We start from the raw sequence: 17,811 nt of genomic DNA, 5'->3' as shown, positions 1-17,811 counted from the left end.
GACATTTAAATATGGCGGCACCCAGCAACATGCAAATGAAGCCCGGGAAATTCAAATCCCGGGCTTCATTTGCAACTCCGGTTGACTACATTACCACCCTAGTTCGAACTAGGGTGGTAGTGTAGACATACCCTTGTAGACTAACAGATTTATTGGAGCATAAGCTTTCGTGGGCAAAGACCCACTTTGTCAGATGCAACTGACGAAGTGGGTCTTTTCCCACGAAAGCTTATGGTCCAATAAATCTGTTAATCTAAAAGGTGCCACGGGACTTCTTGTTGTTTATGCAGATTTGGACTAACACGGCTACCCCTCTGATACCAGTCTTCAGTGGAAATTAACACAGAGGGGATGGTACAAGGAGGCAAATAGTGGCTACTTAGAAAAAGTTGCTCAGAACTAGGTGTGTCAACTGGAGTGCTTAAGGTGCAGCTGCCTCAGTTTATGGTTTCTGCAATCTCTGTTCAAACTGAACAGGAACTTATGCATGTTGTGAAAGACTCAGGAAGAATTCTCTGAATGCTTAATGTACTCATTTTATTCCCAATGAAGTATCAGCCCCCTGTAGGACCAGGTTTATGTGGACTAAAAAAACAAACAAAAAACCTTTTCAGTCAAGTTAAGTGAACTCAATTACAACTTCCCTCTTAACAGTTTAACATTTTTATGATGATGTGACCTGGTCATTATATAAACCTAAGCCTCGTCTTTGTCCACAAAACCTAATGCTCCAATAAATCTGTTAATCTATAAGGTGTCACAGGACTCCTCGTCGCTTATATAAACCTAGGTTCCCTCCTATGCTAGGATGCAGCTCCCTAATTATCCAGGTGCATTCTGATGGCCAAGGCTTTAACAGGGTTCAAAAAAGAGCTAGATAAATTTCATGGAGGATAGGCCCATCAACAGCTATTACCCAGGATGAGCAGGAATTATGTCCCTAGCCGCTGTTTGTGAGGGCTGGGAATTGGGTGACAGAGGAGGGATCACTTGATTGTTCTGTTCATTCCCTCTGGAGCACCTGGCATTGGCCCTGTCAGAAGGCAGGATACTGGACTACATGGACCTTTAGTCTGACCTAGTATGGTCTTCATGTTCTTACGTGGCCACCATTTTGTCACTGCTGAGTTAACTTTGACTGAAAATAACTTGTTTTGATCCATGGCACGGTCCTAGAGGCGATTTATTCTTCAGCAGGAATGATATGAGTGAATCAAACATTCAGGGCGTTCTTTCTTAGTCTATGTTATTTACAATGAACCACACCGTTCCTATGATCTTTGAAAAAAATATCGAAAGAACAGTAAATTTCATATAGCGTAGGTTACAAGATGATCAGATCCTGCAATCTTAAAGGACTGTCTACATGAGCCCTTGGTTTCCATACAGATTAGTTCAACTGAGTCAACTTAAATGCAGAACAGCTTTTACCAGCATGTGTGGTCTAATGTCCAGAAAACTCAGATTTTATCTCAAAGACTTATAAGTGGGAACAAATTCTGCCCTACTTTGCTCTGTACAATCTCACTGAAAACAAATAGCCACTCCTGTGCAATCCAGGGAACAAAACAGGATTGCACAGAGGTATCAAAGTGCAGAATTCGATCTGAAGAATCTTTATTACTGGTGATGTAAGGAAAGGAAATTGCCCAGCTTCACTTTCAGACTCCTGGAACAGTCTGTAGGACTGACAGCTAGAAATGAATGTTACTACTTTATCCAAATGTTGTATTCAGTAGGATTTCCCTAATCCACACATTCTATTTGCACAAAAATGGTAGAAGGCCAACTGCCCTATATCTAAGCAAAGATTAGTCTTTTTCGGAAGTCTTGTATTTACTAAAACTTCACTAATTTTATAAAACAAATACTATAATGTAATTTAATCAACTTACAGTACAGTCAACAAACTAAATAAAAAGGCACTTTACCCTTGTGGGGGGATTGTTTACTTGCAATTAATTTTCAATGGAGCTCCCACTTACACACATAAACTTTAAGATCTATTGTGTGCATTATGCATTTTCAGTCACCTAAACCTTGCCTTTTGCATGCACAGAATTACACAACCTATACTTTCATCACTAGACAACATAAGCATCATGAAAAAATAGATTTTCTGGTGCATTATTCTTTTTATTTATGAATTACATAAGAACATAAGAACGGCCGTACTGGGTCAGACCAAAGGTCCATCTAGCCTAATAGCCTGTCTAATGACAGTGGCCAGCACCAGGTGCCCCAGAGAGGGTGGACTGAAGACAATGATCAAGCGATTTGTCTCCTGCCATCCTTCTCCAGCCTCTGACAAACAGAGGCCAGGAACACCATTTCTATCCCCTGGGTAATAGCCTTTTATGGACCTAACCTCCATGAAATTATCTAGCTTCTCTTTAAACTCTGTTATAGTCCTAGCCTTCACAGCCTCCTCTGGCAAGGAGTTCCACAGGTTGACTACACGCTGTGTGAAGAAGAACTTTTTTTTATTAGTTTTAAACCTGCTACCCATTAACTTCATTTGGTGTCCTCTAGTTCTTCTATTATGGGAACTAATAAATAACTTTTCTTTATTCACCCTCTCCACACCACTCATGATTTTATATACCTCTATCATATCCCCCCTTAGTCTCCTCTTTTCTAAACTGAAAAGTCCCAGTCGCTTTAACCTCTCCTCATATGGGACCCGTTCCAAACCCCTAATCATTTTAGTTGCCCTTTTCTGAACCCTTTCCAAGGCCAAAATATCTTTTTTGAGGTAAGGAGACCACATCTGTACACAGTATTCCAGATGTGGGCGTACCATAGTTTTATACAGGGGCAGTAAGATATTCTGTGTCTTATTTTCTATCCCTTTCTTAATAATTCCTAGCATCCTATTTGCCTTTTTGACCGCCGCTGCACACTGTGTGGAATTTTTCAGAGAACTATCCACGATAACCAGGGCTCAACAAATTATGGAAAACCAGACAAAAAAAGGGACTCGCCACCCTCCCCCCCAAAAAGTGTTTTTTAATGGCATAAATTCCTAATAAGAATAAGAACAGTAATTACTAATAAGTTATTAATAAATATTACCCAAGTTATTAATAAATATCTTATAAACCTCTACCTTTTCCCTCTGCTGCCATGTCTCCTGTCCTTGCTCCATCAGCTCCCCTGGTGCCTGCTGCCCCCCAACCTCTCACCCTCCTCTGCTGTCCTGACTCCTGCCCTTCTCACTGCCCTCAGCCTTCCTGAGACCTGCCCCCCTCCACCAGCCCTTCTCTCCCCCCTGTGCCCACTCCTCCAGTAGTCCCACTCTGCTCATGCAAGCTACACCTCCTCATCCCTGCTCCTAACACCTCCCTCTACACACCTGCCCTGCCTCTCTCCTCTGGTGCTGGTCCCTCCCCTGCAGGTGTCTGCCCTTCTGCTTCACCCCCAGAATCCCCTGGCACCTGCACCCTCCTGGTGCCTCCCCCTTCCCTCACTGCCTCTGCCCCCTTTGCCCTCTTTTTCCCTGATACACACCCCCTCACCACCCTCTGCCCCCATTCCCGTCATGCCCCTGTGTCCTTACGCATGCCTTGCTCCATCCCCGCCTTCCTCATGCCCACCCCTTCTTTCAAGCCTTCTTCCAGCACTTCCCCCTCTCCCCTCTAGCCCCCAGTGCCCTTACCCTCTCCTCTCCCAGCATCACCCTGTCCCCCCTCCCACCTCCACCTCCACTCCTGCCCTTTTCCTCATTGTCTGCACTCGGCCCCCTGGGATTTGTCTCTCCTGTACCCCTATCCCTTGGTGCCTTCCCCTTTCTTCTTCTTCTTCTCCGGACCCCTCCCCTCCCCTCAGCACAAGCCCCTTCCCCATATTTTTCCACTCCCCTCCTCTCCCCTCAGCCCAGCCCAGCCCCTTCCCCTCCCCCAGGGCCAGCTCTAGGTTTTTTGCCCCAAGCAAAACATTTTTTGGCAGCCCCCTTTTTAGCCCTATAAATAGCAAATAGCATATTCATTCGTTTTTTTCCATAAAGGCAAAGGCGCTTCAAGTGAACTTCCCCTTTCACTGCTGCTGGGTCACAGCAGCCTTTTCCCTGCCCTGTCCAGCCCCTCCCTATGGACAAGCACCCCTCACTCCCGACCCACAGGGGATGCAGGGAAGCCACAGAGCCAGAGGGGTGCAGGAAACAGCGGGGGCGTACAGGGGTGGCACAGGGAACAGGAGGCACAGAGGGACGCAGGGGTTGGGGGGAGCAGGGTCCGGGGTGTGGTGGAGGCACGGGGTATGGGATGTGGGGAACGGGAGGGGCAGAGGGATCGCCGTCTAGGGGCAGTGCAAGGAACGGGCAGCACAGAGCTGGGGGGGGGCAGGGATCGGGGGGCAGGATGCGGTGGAGGCTCAGGGAATGGGACATGGGGAACGGGAGGGGCAGAGGAATTGGGGTCTAGGGGCAGTGCAAGGAACGGGCAGCACAGAACTGGGGAGCAGGGATCGGGGGGAGCAGGGTGCAGGGTGCAAGGGTGGTGCAGAGCCAGAGAGTTGCAGGGAAGAGGGAGAGCAGGGGGTCCGGGGTGCAGGGGAGCAGAGGCAGCATGGGGAACAGGTGGTGCGGAGACAAAGGGGTGCGGAGCAGGCGCAGCAAGCCGGGAGGTTGACAAGGAGCAGTCTCTCGCCAGCAAGTGGGCTGGGGCCGTGGCGCCGCAGCCAGCTCCCAGGGACATGCGGCCAGATCCGAGCTGCCGCGGCCCTTTAAAATCGGCGGGGCCATGTCCTGCCGGCGTCCCACCCTCTGGCTCGCACCCCGCCTCCTCGCGCCAGAGCTAATGCAGGCATCCTGGTGGCAAGAATCGCTGCACTTCCGTCCCGGCGGCGCTCTGCTCCTCCGCTGGCCGGCGGATCAGATGTGGCTGCGCCACCCATAGTACGGGCTTCGGCCAGCCCATCACAACAGCCCACCGCGTCAGTCCACCCCTCCACTCATCAGCTGGTAAAATCTACTCACCACGGGCGAGCAGGTGAGTGTATTTGTCGAGCCCTGACGATAGCTCCAAGATCTCTTTCCTGATTCGTCATATCCAAATTAGCCCCCATTATACTGTATGTATAGTTGGGGTTGTTTTTCCCAATGTGCATTACTTTACACTTATCCACATTAAATTTCATTTGCTATTTTGTTGCCCAGTCACTCAGTTTGGTGAGATCTTTTTGGAGTCCCACACAGTCTTCTTCTGTCTTGACTATCCTAAACAGTTTGGTATCATCCGCAAACTTTACTACCTCACTGCTTACCCCTTTCTCCAGATCATAATTAGCTTATAAAGCATTCAAATAACCTTTATTTTTAATCAAGAAAATGATTTCCTGACAAAAAGTGAAGTATTTTTTGGAAAGCTTTATATTTTCTATGTCATTATGCCTACTCTAAATTTATTCTGAGTTGCTGAATTTATTAAGTTGCTGTCTTGAATTTCAATATACTGTTCGTTGATTTTGATAAAGTTCTTGGCTTTGCCAAGAACCATAGGAAAAACAAAAGGTGGGAGGTAGGCTTAATGGATAAAGATATCTCTAGCATTCTGTCATTAGGGTTCAACTGGAGCCCAGAAAACAATAGTATGTTATTGACTGATGAACTTACTCTTTGCCACTTGCCTGCTTGGCTCCTTTCCCCTTGTACCTGTACAAGTGAGATCTTTGTTCTTGGAATCAAGGAGTCTGGTATAGTTGCTTTATATACAATCAATCACATGCTGGATTTTTTGAGATTTTTTTAAAAGGAAAATCATTGACAAACTGTTACACCAGCATCATTGTTAACAACTCCATGTAGAATAGAAAAAATTCAGATGATAGTTCCCATAAGCATATGAATATGATTGCAATCTCTCGCTAGTTTTTCTCTTGTATGACTCTATTAATTTCAACTGGATTATTCCTGATTTACACCTTTGTACATGAAATCTGAATAAAACATGCTTTTCTTTAATATATTAAAATGTATTTAGTAACATTTAAAGGCCAACCTCAATAATACTGAACTGTTAGATACATACACATGACTCCTGCCAAAAAAAAATTAATTTCTTGACTTCTGCAATTTAAATTACAAAAGTCAGACTTTGCTTTTTTATGTCTTCATTTTGTTATATAACAATTATGGAGCTGCTTTGTAACTTTTTAGGGTGTTTCAGCTGCAGGGTGGTTTTTTGTTTTAAAATACAGGATTGAGTTCCTGCGAAGAATGAAACGCCAACATTTTAACTAATATCCTGCCAGGCATTAACAACTAACTTGACAGTTTTCATATCTCGTTATAGCACTGTTCCATAAAGGGGAAAAATAACAAATTTTTAAATATGTAAAAAATGCGTATTAAATATTAAAACTTTATCATTCTCTCATCCTGCAAGAAAGCAATCTGATATGTAAATTTCACAGTAAGAGAGATTTTAGCGTACTAATTTCATAGAAAACAAAGACAGTGACGCCACAAGTAGTGACGTTCTTTTCTGCTCCAAAATTAACTCTCAAGCTGGTGACTAGAACAATACTGATTTTATCCCTGATTTTAATGCAAGCTTATACTGTTTCAAAATGGTGCACAGCACAATTCTGTATTTTATCTGTATGTTTCCACAGAAACAAATACAAATATAGTCTGCTGAAGACAACATAGGATATGTTGTTGTTTCCATGATTAGCAGTGTAAGTCATAATTGAATATGCTATGGCTCAAACACAAGTTATGGATCTCATGCAGAACTTATTGGGTGATTTTTTATGGCCTAGTGTTATGCCAATAGACAGACTAGCTGATCAAAATAGCTGTTTCTGGACTTTAAAAAACACACACTATGAATTTTAGAATTTTAAATAAATACATATAAGTACTACAACTAGGAAAATTCAGTTCTTTTCAAGTAGTAGACTGCTGTTTAGTTCTGGTTATGGGAAAATTAATTTCTCTGCTGAGCCAGATAGTTTTAAAATAAGTTATGACAAGAAAGGCATTACACAATCTTGACTGTAATCTAATAGCTGAGATATAGTTCTCACACTAGACAGAAATAATTAGCTTCTTTTTTTTCCACCAGCTTGCTGGCATGCAACAATACTCATGACAAGCAGATGAGTAACACTACTGGAGAAATGAACATGAAAAAGCAAATACACTCCCTACTTTCCTTCCCTGGAAAAATTTTTTTGTAGGAAACAATACATGCCGATTAGTTAATGCATTACTGCAAGTGTGCCACTTTACTATACCTGTATTTGTTGGCTTATACATATTTCATGAAAATACAATCTAAAAGGAGAAAAAGTCATATGGTATGTGTCTCTCTATGGAAGATCTCCTCAAGCCATTTCACCCCCCTCTCCCCAACAACATTTGTTCCTAGATTATTACAATGTATAATACTTCTGCAAGTTAGCCGATGAGTTCACAAACATGTTTCTTTTTTACAGTAAAGTTAAGAAAACATTAAATATTATAATCCTTTCTTCCCCCAAATGATCATCCTTCCAATGAAATGTTTTTGATGCCCCCTTACCTTTTTTGACATTATTGGTAGTGCAGTGATAGATATTGAAATTGCTGAGGGAGTTGGAGAAGACTGGGAATCTGGATATGGTATTGAAGACAACTGGTTGTCTTGAGCAACATAGTGCTTATTTGATATTTCAGAATATCTGAAAGGAGAGAAAACATTGGATTTTTAATAAATGCTAATAAAATAAAGTCCATGATATACTTCCTCTGCTCTATTATTAGGCCTGGTCTACATCTAAAATGTAGGTTGACCTATCCAGGTCACTGCTGGGTATGACAACTACACGTCTCGAGTGTGAATCTGTTAATCTTCTATGTAAATGATGGAAGAATTCTGTTGATTTAGCTTCCACCTCTCAAGAGGGTAAATTTATGACAGAAAAACTGGTTTGGTCATTAAAGAAAATGTCTGCACCACTGGTGGGCAACCTGCAGTTTGTGGGCTGCATGAAGCCCACCTATGTGTGACATGTGAAATATATTGTTTACTGTTGCCCAAGGGCCAGGTTGCCAGATTCTGCTGGTTTCAGTTCACACAGATGTTTTTCTTACTAGCAGGGGTGGATATAGGGTAGGGTGAGCGGGGCAGTCGCCCCGGGCCCTGCGCTTCAAGAAGCCCCGCGCATGCGCTATGTCAAAGGGGGGGGGGGCCGTGAAATTGTGCTGCCCTGGGCCCCGCAAAATCGTCATCTGCCCCCGCTTACCAGTATTACTAAAATGACATGCATGTGAAGTGAAGTGCATGCTGATTTCATACAAAAGTGACTGTGAGAGACATATGTTCCCTCTGCATCCAGTCAAAGCACTGGCATGAATCAACTGGCACACAAATTCTAGATATGCAGACACAGATAGCAAAACTACCCTATCCCAGGAGACCATTTTGGTTATAACAATCTTATAGCCCACTGAGATGAAGGAGAGCCACTCACGTGCCCCACTCACTAACTTAGATTGTCCATAGCTGGTCTACACTGGGGCTATGTCTACACTACAGGCTTCTTGCACAAGAATGGCCATTCTTGCACAAAAACTTGCAAAGCAGCCACACTACAAGCCCCTTCTTGCACAAGAAAGTTTGCAGTAGATAGTCAGAAGAGAGGGCTTTTTGCACAAGAGTTATTCTTCTCCCCACTCACGAGGAATAAGCCTTTTTGCACAAAAGCCTTTTTGCACAAGAAACCCCTATGACTAAAATGGCCATGGGAGCTTTCTTGCGCAAGAGAGCATCCATGGACTCTCTTGCGCAAAAGCACATCTCTTGTGCAAAAGCACGTGGCAGTGTGGACGCGCTCTTTGCGCAAGAGTTCTTGCGCAAAAGTTCTTGCGCAAAAACCTGCAGTACACTGCCGCTCTGTCGCTGTAGAGCTTTTAGTGTTGACGTACCCTTAAATATGCCTTCTTATACAGCCTGCTAAAGTAATTTTTATCCCTGTTACTGTTTACATCCTTCAGATATTTGTACATTCCATGCTGTTTTTTAGCCAAGGAAATCATTTTTATTTAAGTCTTCTAATGTTTTCTCAAAAGTATTCTCATCAGCCCATAATTTTTGGTTGCTCATCTTTGGACTTCTAATTCATCAGTCTTTTTCTGGTAACAAAATACAGGACTATGTAGCACTTTAAAGACTAACAAGATGGTTTATTAGATGATGAGCTTTCGTGGGCCAGACCCACTTCCTCAGATCAAATAGTGGAAGAAAATAGTCACAACCATATATACCAAAGGATACAATTTAAAAAAATGAACACATATGAAAAGGACAAATCACATTTCACACGAAAGCTCATCATCTAATAAACCATCTTGTTAGTCTTTAAAGTGCTACATAGTCCTGTATTTTGTTTCAGCTACACCAGACTAACACGGCTACATTTCTATCACTTTTCTGGTAACAAGATGCCTACAAGTGACTGCAATATTCAGTGGAGGCAGTCATACCTGAGAAGAAACATTATCTCCTTGTTCTGTGATGTGACCACTATGTACACAGCACAACACTGCACAGGGCTTTTGGATCCATCATGCACTGCACGTTCTGCTCACTTCACTCTTACAAGCAGTCTCATCAAAAAGTGGGACTATTAACGTGAAGAGAGATTGGCTCAAGATGAGCATGATGGTATGTCATTTGTGCACATGGTCATAAAGTAAAGTAAAAACTGAACCAAGCAGGTGACTCAGTTTCACATACAATAAAATATAAAACTTAAATGGACCCAATTTTGCCAGTATACTTACATCCCATATCATTAGCTTGATTTCAAAATTCTGAACCAAGAGGACTTACATTTCATTTCACCGTGCCCCACTAAAGGAGAAATGAGACATTTTAAAAAATTGAAATAAATTCAGCATAAAAAATGTGACTCATGTAACATGAGATGCTTTTGTGCATCTTTGGAATCTGGCTAGTGAGGCACCCTCATATGTCCCTGTGTGGGCAGGAAGGAAAGAGCTTCACAGAGTGGTTATGTTCCCTCTATGCAGGGCAAGAAGGTTTTGAGTCAGCACAGTTGCACTTGGTATAACAGGCTGTGCTTTGTCTATACCTGGCAGAGTTTACTTCCTCCTCCTCCTGTCCCTGCCTCAGAGCAGTATAGGAACTGAGAAGGAGACTGTGATGCTTTTGAGTCACTCTTCTGTCCAAGTTGCTCCTAGAGCTGTGAAACAATGCTTCAAACTTTGGGCTCACAGCAAAGTCACACCTTAGCCTTTGGATATCAGCAGATTCTGCAATTATGCTGCTTTATCAACAAAATAAAAGTTTCCCTTCCCAAGTGTGACAGGTGTGGGAGAGAATATAGGTGATTTTTTTCAGAAACTCTAATGTTTAGTTTGTTTTTCCTTTTTTTTTTAAGCTTGTTTTCTGTAAGTGATGCTGACATCAAAAGACTGGGACTGGGTCACTTCCCTTCCCACTGCTGGAATGTGCGGGAGGCCTCCCAACCCCTGCAGCCTGCAACAGGCTCCCCTCCCCTGCTTTTCTCCCAGGCCATATTGCTAGGGCAAAGAGCTTGAGGGGACCTTCTGCACTCACCAACAGCGAGATGCAGAGCTACATGGTTGAGACCCAGGGGAGTAGAGCGGACTGGAACCTGATCACTGCACTTCCTGCCACCACCAGTGAATGTGGGTGGAGGGGCTGACCCCTACTGCCAGTGCCAGACCCTCTGTTAAAGTCTTCTGGGCCCCAGCAAGGCCCCTCAAAGCACTGGGCTGAAAGCAGTTGGACAAACAGGACACTTCCTGACAGCTACTGGCGCTTGCCCCTCCCCCCTCATGGATTTGGACGAGGGTACACATGACACTTTGTGGTCCCCATGTATTGCTTCTTTTGGGGGTGTCTAGAACTCCTTCAAAGTGGCACCACTGTTAGTTTAGAAAAGAGGAGATCGAGAGGAGACATGATAGCGTGTTTAAATACTTGAAAGACTGCCATATAAATAGATGGAGAAAAGTTTCTCTCTCTTGCCACAGAGGGCAGGACAAGATGCAACGGCATAAAAGATTTAGACTGGCTCTCACAAAAAAGATCCTAATAGTAAGAACAGCAGAGCAATGGAACAGACTGCCTCAGAAGGTCATGGAAGTTCCTTCACTGGATGTTTTCAAAAGGAAGCTGGGTAACCATCTGTCTTGAATGGTTCAGACTAGGGATGACAAATCATGTTTAATTGGTTAACTGGTTGAACATAATGTTTAAGGTTAACCGATTAAATAGTGTTGGTGGGAAGGGCTGCTCCAGCCTGGCTCCAGTCTCCTGCTGCAGACAGGGCTGCTTCAGCCATCCAGAGCAGCCCTTGTCCACGGCTGGCCCCACAGGTTTGGAGCAGCCCACTCCCCATGGTGGGTGGGAGCTACTCTAGCCCACACTGGTTAACTGGAAGCACTAAGCATCACCCATTCAAGTGACCATAAGATCAACCTGTTAACCTTTCACATCCCTTGTTTAGACACAATACATCCTGTATCTTGGCAGGGGGTTCAACTTGATCCTTGTGGTCCCGTCTAACCCTAAAATTCTATTATTTTAACATGCCTACTGCCCACAGCATTTAACTACTTTAAATTAGCTCCACTCACTATAAGAGACAATCCAGAAGGTGATCAAGGGCAACTGCTCATGTGGATGAAGGTCTACTCATGTCAGATGCTAGAAGGTTCTTTTATGCCCCACTTTTGTTTACCATGGATATGAGGCCTCTGGTGGGGCTACTCCAGATATATGGTGCAAGATGTCTTCAGTACCCTGGTGCCACTCTGCTTCATGTCCAAATGATCTTATTAATGCAGCAGAACAGAAGACCCAGTGTCAATAGGAGATCAGGATCTAGATGCAGGCTAACTGGCTAAGGCCCAATATAGCATTAAGGAGGCATTAATGAGAACAGCAGGAAAAATGAACAAGTACACTCCTGGCATGAGGGAAGTCACCATTTGTGATTCAGGTTTGATGTTTAGGTCCTTTTATCACCTATTGATGAGGCAACTGAGTTTATTTCAGGTGCCGTTTAAACTCCAGACAAATACCTAGGGATTCATCTTTATTCCACTCAAAAACTAGAGCTGGTGGAAAATACGGCAGCAATCTTAATGAACAGAGCTTCACGCCAGGAGTACACAGTTTATCTGTTCAAGAACTATACTCAAACTTTGTCTACACATTCAAATTTAAAGCACTACCATGGCAGTGCTTAAACACAGCAGTGTGGTCATGGTAAGAGTGCTGGGAGAGAGCTCTTACAGCACTCTAAGTAAACCACCTCCCTGAGGGGAGGAGCTAACAGTGCTGGAAGCACATCTCACAGCTCCGGGAACCTGCTTACACTGTCACTTTATAGCACTGTAATTTACTATGGTCAGAGTGGGGGTGTTTTTTCCACACTCTAAGGCTACATCTATACTGCACATTTATTTTGGAATAAGATTCCAGAACAGTGATTCTGAAATAGCTTATTTCAAAATAGCTATTGCAGGGAAGCCTCAAAATTAGTCCGAGGCAGTCTTCCCTAATGTAGATATGCTATTTCGATTTAGAGCCCCTGGAGGCACTGGGGAGGAATAAGTTAGAATGGCCCTGGAGAGGGGCTATTTCGAAATAGCAGAAGTGGAGCAGCTACACAGCCCCTATTCCAAAATAACTAGTTTGGAATAGGTGTTATTCTTCGTAGAATGAGGTTTACAGAAGTTGGAATAAGCCTCCCGTTATTTCGAAATTATTTCAAAATAACGTTATGGCTGTGTAGACGCTCACATAGTTATTTTGGAATAACATCCGTTATTCCGAAATAGAGTGTGTCTACACAGCAAAGTTAAGTGAGAAAGTTATAGCACAGTAATTTGCTAGTGTATAGACAAGCTCTTAGGAGTTTCTGACTGGAATATAAAGTTATGGTTTACAACTTTTAAATCTCAGAGTGATTTAAAGACCAGGTGACATGGGAAATGATCCCTCTCTCTCCATGCCACACAGTCACAGCTTAGATAATCAAAAATAGTCAAGCAACAATCCTTTTAAAAAAACAACAGGGGGGAAGCAGGTAGCAGAGCATTCTTCCAAAAATCACCTCAATTCTGGAATACCCTTCCTGTCTTGGTATGTCAAAATACCAAATGGCTGAAAGAAAAAATAGGATTTGCAATATGTCATGAAGGTTACTAAATCCTCATAGTTGTTTGCAAGGCCCATTTATTATCTCAGACACCCAGGGTGGCAGTTTAACCAGGAGACAGGGGGACAAGGTGTTTGCGGGTGATGGTGAGCCATTATTACTTGCTATTATATGTCTGAAGATAAGGTTGTAAAGTTAATTATTCTAAAGGCAACCGGAGCATGGGATGGGTGCTTATCTGAGCCCTTTACACTGACATTATTGATAGGCTGACATCTGGTTGCACAGTTAATCAAAATAATAAAAATACAATTCAATCAATCTTACAACAGTGGAGCTGGAGCAAAGGAAGAACAACTTTGCCATAGGGTGGCATGACAGCGGTGCAAAGCATGAAGAAACACTAGTCTCTAAAGGCTTTAGGAGATGTGAGATGCAGAGGCAGAAGATTCTGTTTACCAAGAAATTACTACTGAACAATGGAAGAGCTGACAACAGATACAGTAGACAAAAGTCATTAAATACAATTTGAAATTAGAGGTATATGTTAGAGACAATGCCCTTCAGCCTAGCAGTTACTACCTTTCTTTTGTTTTGTAAGAAAATTTAACAGTGAACAAAAGTATTTAAGATAATAGACATGAACACTATTCAAACAAGTAAATTCGCAGTTGGAAAAGACTGATAATATACTGTCAACAAAACACATGGCACACTGTTCAGTATAAAAAACTGGATCACGGTTTTACTCATAAATTAATAATGTTTAATAGGCTAGCAACTGTCACAATTTTTATAGAGGTGGATTACCTGTTTACATCACTCTTCCACCTACTGTCTGTTATTTAATAGCACAGTCTTCAGACTATGCCCACTAGATCTTTTTGCATATTTAACTCCTAATCTGGATTGATTTTTATGAAACATGAAAGAAACTCACTTTCTCTCTCCACCTCTACCACTATCGCCTCAAGGCTGAATGTATTTATAATTTGCAAAATGTAAGAGAAGCTGTCCTGAAATGATAAATAATTGGGTGCTAGGCATACCAGTTTTGTAGCATAAATGACAGATGCTTACTATATTTATTTGTTTAAGGAAAACTAAGTAAGAGACATAAAATTCTAGTTTGTATGAGTCCTGGTTTTACTGTAACTCCAAAGTGGAATATTAACAAGCAGTCACAGTAAAGTATAAACACTCTATGCCAGAACTCTGCCACCTACTGGCCACATTGTAGATTCATAAACATAACTACTTATGTCTCAGAGGGATAACCTTGTTAGTCTGTAATTAAACAATTTTAAGAAGTTGGTTGTGCTCACAAATGCTCATGATGATATTATCTATATTTTTTGGTTAGTGTCTAAGGGTGCGTCTACACAGCACCCTAAACTTGAAATAAGATAAGCAATTTGTGCTATGAAAATTGCATATCTTGTTTCGAATCTATTTCAAATTAGCTTATTTTGAAATTTGGCATGTCTACACAGCGCCAAATTTTGAAATAACATGCTATTTCGAGCCATCCCTTAACCCTCGTGCAACGAGGTTTACAGGGATGGCCAAATAGCTTGGGTAGATGCTGAGTAGCTATTTCGGGATTCCATAGCCATGCAGTGTAGACCTACCCTAAGGTGCTACAGGACCATTCATAACTTTTTATGTTCACTTTTCAAAGAACCGAGAGCTGTAAAGCACCAGTGAAAACTACCCATGATCTCATTTCCTTGCCATGGCACAGTAATTTCTTATTGGTCACATGAAAGTGTTTTGCCCATAGAACTCACACCATTAAGCTTTTCCTGATACTTGGCCTACATGTTCTTAATTTCATGTTGTTATTCTTAGTAATGTTCCACTATGCAACTTCAAATAACTATTCCTCCTGCTTGTTGAATTTTCACTTTAAAAATATTTGTAGACTTTAACCATGTTTCGCCATTTGGCAAATTCTTTAACTTCCATTGTAAATTAATTGCTCCAGATTCATCTCCATTTTTCTTGTTCTTCTCTGAATTACCTCCAATTTGTCAATATCTTTCCAGTACTGAGGTTCCAGAAATTAACACATATTCTAGGTGCAGACATATCAATTCTATATAGAAGATTTATTACCTCTTTCTCTGTTACATGATTTTTTTGTATGCAATTAAAAACTGCATTAGGCTCTTACCATTGCAATAAAAGATTGCAAATTGCGCACACTTATAACATCATACTGCACCTTTTCTTCCCTTTATACTATATAGACTTTACAAATCTATATTGACTTTCTTATTAGGAGAACCATCCCAGATTTCCATTTATGCCATCAAACCATAATCAGCATCCTTTAGTAGCATTTCTAGTTCTTATTTGTTTCCTATATGCTTTGCTTTAGTGTACAAATACTTTAAAATATTAATACATGACTTCTTTAATCTTTGCTTTATCTAATATTCTCTAGCAGACTATTTGAGTTAGTTCAGCCTTCCATTTTATCCCCTATAAGTCCACCTAACAAACCCTATCAGTTACTATTTTTCAGTAATGACCATCCAATGAAAAAATTCTTATCCCAGAAGTCATTCCAATGTTCTACGTATCCAAAATTCTCTTCTCTACATCCTCAGTTAGATTTTTGAATTTCAATATATAGATTTGTTACAAAGTTTGCCACTGGGTGGCACATTCACTGTGGTGCAAGATTTATCCAAATCCTACCCATATCATAAATCCTATCCATAACCATCATTCCCCTTGTATCACAACCACGTGATTCCACTATCTCCTTATTAAGTACAATTCAGTTTAGGTGAGGCAGAGATAATGAGTAGGTGTCTGCAGTGAGGTTTTTAGTTACTCAACTACTCTTGCAAGTACATGTGGATTTTTTATTGTAATTTTTCTACTTGCAATGTTGGGGAGAACAAATCATATTTAAGTGCACGAAAACTAAATTATCCGAAAGTTTATTTGCAGCTATCTAGAAAATGTTCTATATTTGCTATAATCAAATGTCTTGATATTGAAGATATTACAATGAATTAATACCAGTTGCAGGCATAAAGCAAATTGGAGTCCTTCTTGGCATTACTACTTTTTATGTTAGCATGCAAAAGCCCCAATCAGGGTCAGAGCCCTAAGTATTAGGCAATGTATAAATAGCTATATAAGATACATTCCTCCATCTACAGAGCTCACTTGTACCTGCTCTTTACATTTGTTAACGTAAATCATCATACTTTAACTGTGCAGAAATCTACACTCAACAGCCCTTGGATATCATAATAATAATAATCTTGAAAAGTTCATGGTGCGCTATATGTTCAAAGCATTGTATGAACAATAATCTTCACAATCTAGGCTAGGTAGAGGAATATCTCAACATAACATATGGAGGAATTAAGGCAGTGAGGTGAAGTAATTTTACCAAGGAAAGAGGAGTCAGGAGTAGGGATGTGAATGGTTAACCAGTAGGCTTCACCCTTACTGGGTGAAGCTTACTAGTTCTGGTAAACCAATAGGGGTTGGAATTCCAGCCCTGCAGGGCCCACTGCAGGCAGGTGTTGCTCCGACTAACCAACCAGAGAAGACCCTCTCTGTGGCAGGCCTGCCCCGGCACCCCCGCTGCAGGCAGGGGCTCCTTGAACTGGTTGGCCGGGACAGCCCTTGTTTGCAGCAGAGCGGGGCTGCTCGCCCTTTAATCAGTTAACCGGTTAAACATACGTTTTAACCAGTTATCCAGTTGAACAGGATTTTACATCCCTAGTCAGGAGTTCTGAGTCAAATTTCTCACTCATTCTTGTATAGGGTTGCCAGATGGTTGAAACAAAAATACCAAACACCCCCCACTCACCCCACCCCCCAAAAAAAAACACCGGGAAAAAATTATGTTGAAGGGAAAAAGGGGGGGGGGGGGCAGATGATCAAAGTTGTTGAGCAAAAGAAAAAAGACTCTAAGGACTTTTTAAGCTAAAAAAATAAATAAATAAAATAAAATAAAAAAGCATGTCCCCTTTAAGAGTGAGTGCAGGAATAGGAACATGGGAGCAGTTGAGCACTAAGTCCCAGGGGAAAGCATTGCTTCCCCTAGGTCTTTTGGCCAGCAGCCATTTTGTGCCGGCAGCCTTGGGGAACCAGGTAAGCATGGGGGCTGAGGCTCTTGAGGACTGGGGGGAGGAGATGCCAGGTACTGAGTGTTTGTAGGGTCACCAGGCACCCAGCATTTTCACCTCCTGGCCGGGGAAAAATTCAGAGAATACCGGACATCTCCAGTGTCTGGTATTCTCTGAATTTTTTTACCAGACAGGAGGTGAAAATACCGGACTGTCCTGGTGAATACCGAACACCTGGAAACCCTATTCTTGTAACCTATGCTGTTTCACATTTGTATTACTGATCAGCCATGATCCGATGATATTCTTAGAAATGCCACCTTTACTCCTACTATACCACATAGTAGTACTGCTTCCTGTACTTTTTCCCCTCCATTGATCAAGTTACCCCTATATGCAGGGATATATTTGAGTAGATATTTATGTATCAGTGATGTGTCTTAAGACATTAAGGTCAGAAAAGATGTTCATTTGATTTTTAACCTCCATAGACACACAAACAAAATTCCTTCCCTCTGCAATATTATTTGAACCTTTTACAAATGCAATGGGTAGCTAAAAAACTAGT

At 42.0% G+C, this 17,811-nt stretch overlaps 1 protein-coding gene across 1 annotated transcript in view; it reads right to left on the bottom strand.

The window, feature by feature from the left end:
• Window positions 1–17,811, bottom strand: part of CRYBG1 (crystallin beta-gamma domain containing 1) — a 149,268-nt gene that overhangs the window by 95,276 nt on the left and 36,181 nt on the right. The window contains exon 2 of the mRNA XM_075923953.1: window positions 7,527–7,665. Coding sequence (XP_075780068.1) covers window positions 7,527–7,665 — 139 coding nt within the window. The remainder of the gene's footprint in view (window positions 1–7,526; window positions 7,666–17,811) is intronic.

Source organism: Pelodiscus sinensis, chromosome 3 (genome assembly GCF_049634645.1).
Source record: "Pelodiscus sinensis isolate JC-2024 chromosome 3, ASM4963464v1, whole genome shotgun sequence".
NCBI lineage: Eukaryota > Metazoa > Chordata > Testudines > Trionychidae > Pelodiscus > Pelodiscus sinensis.
Note: the sequence above shows the minus strand (reverse complement) of the source record. Positions and strands in the feature narration are given on the sequence as shown.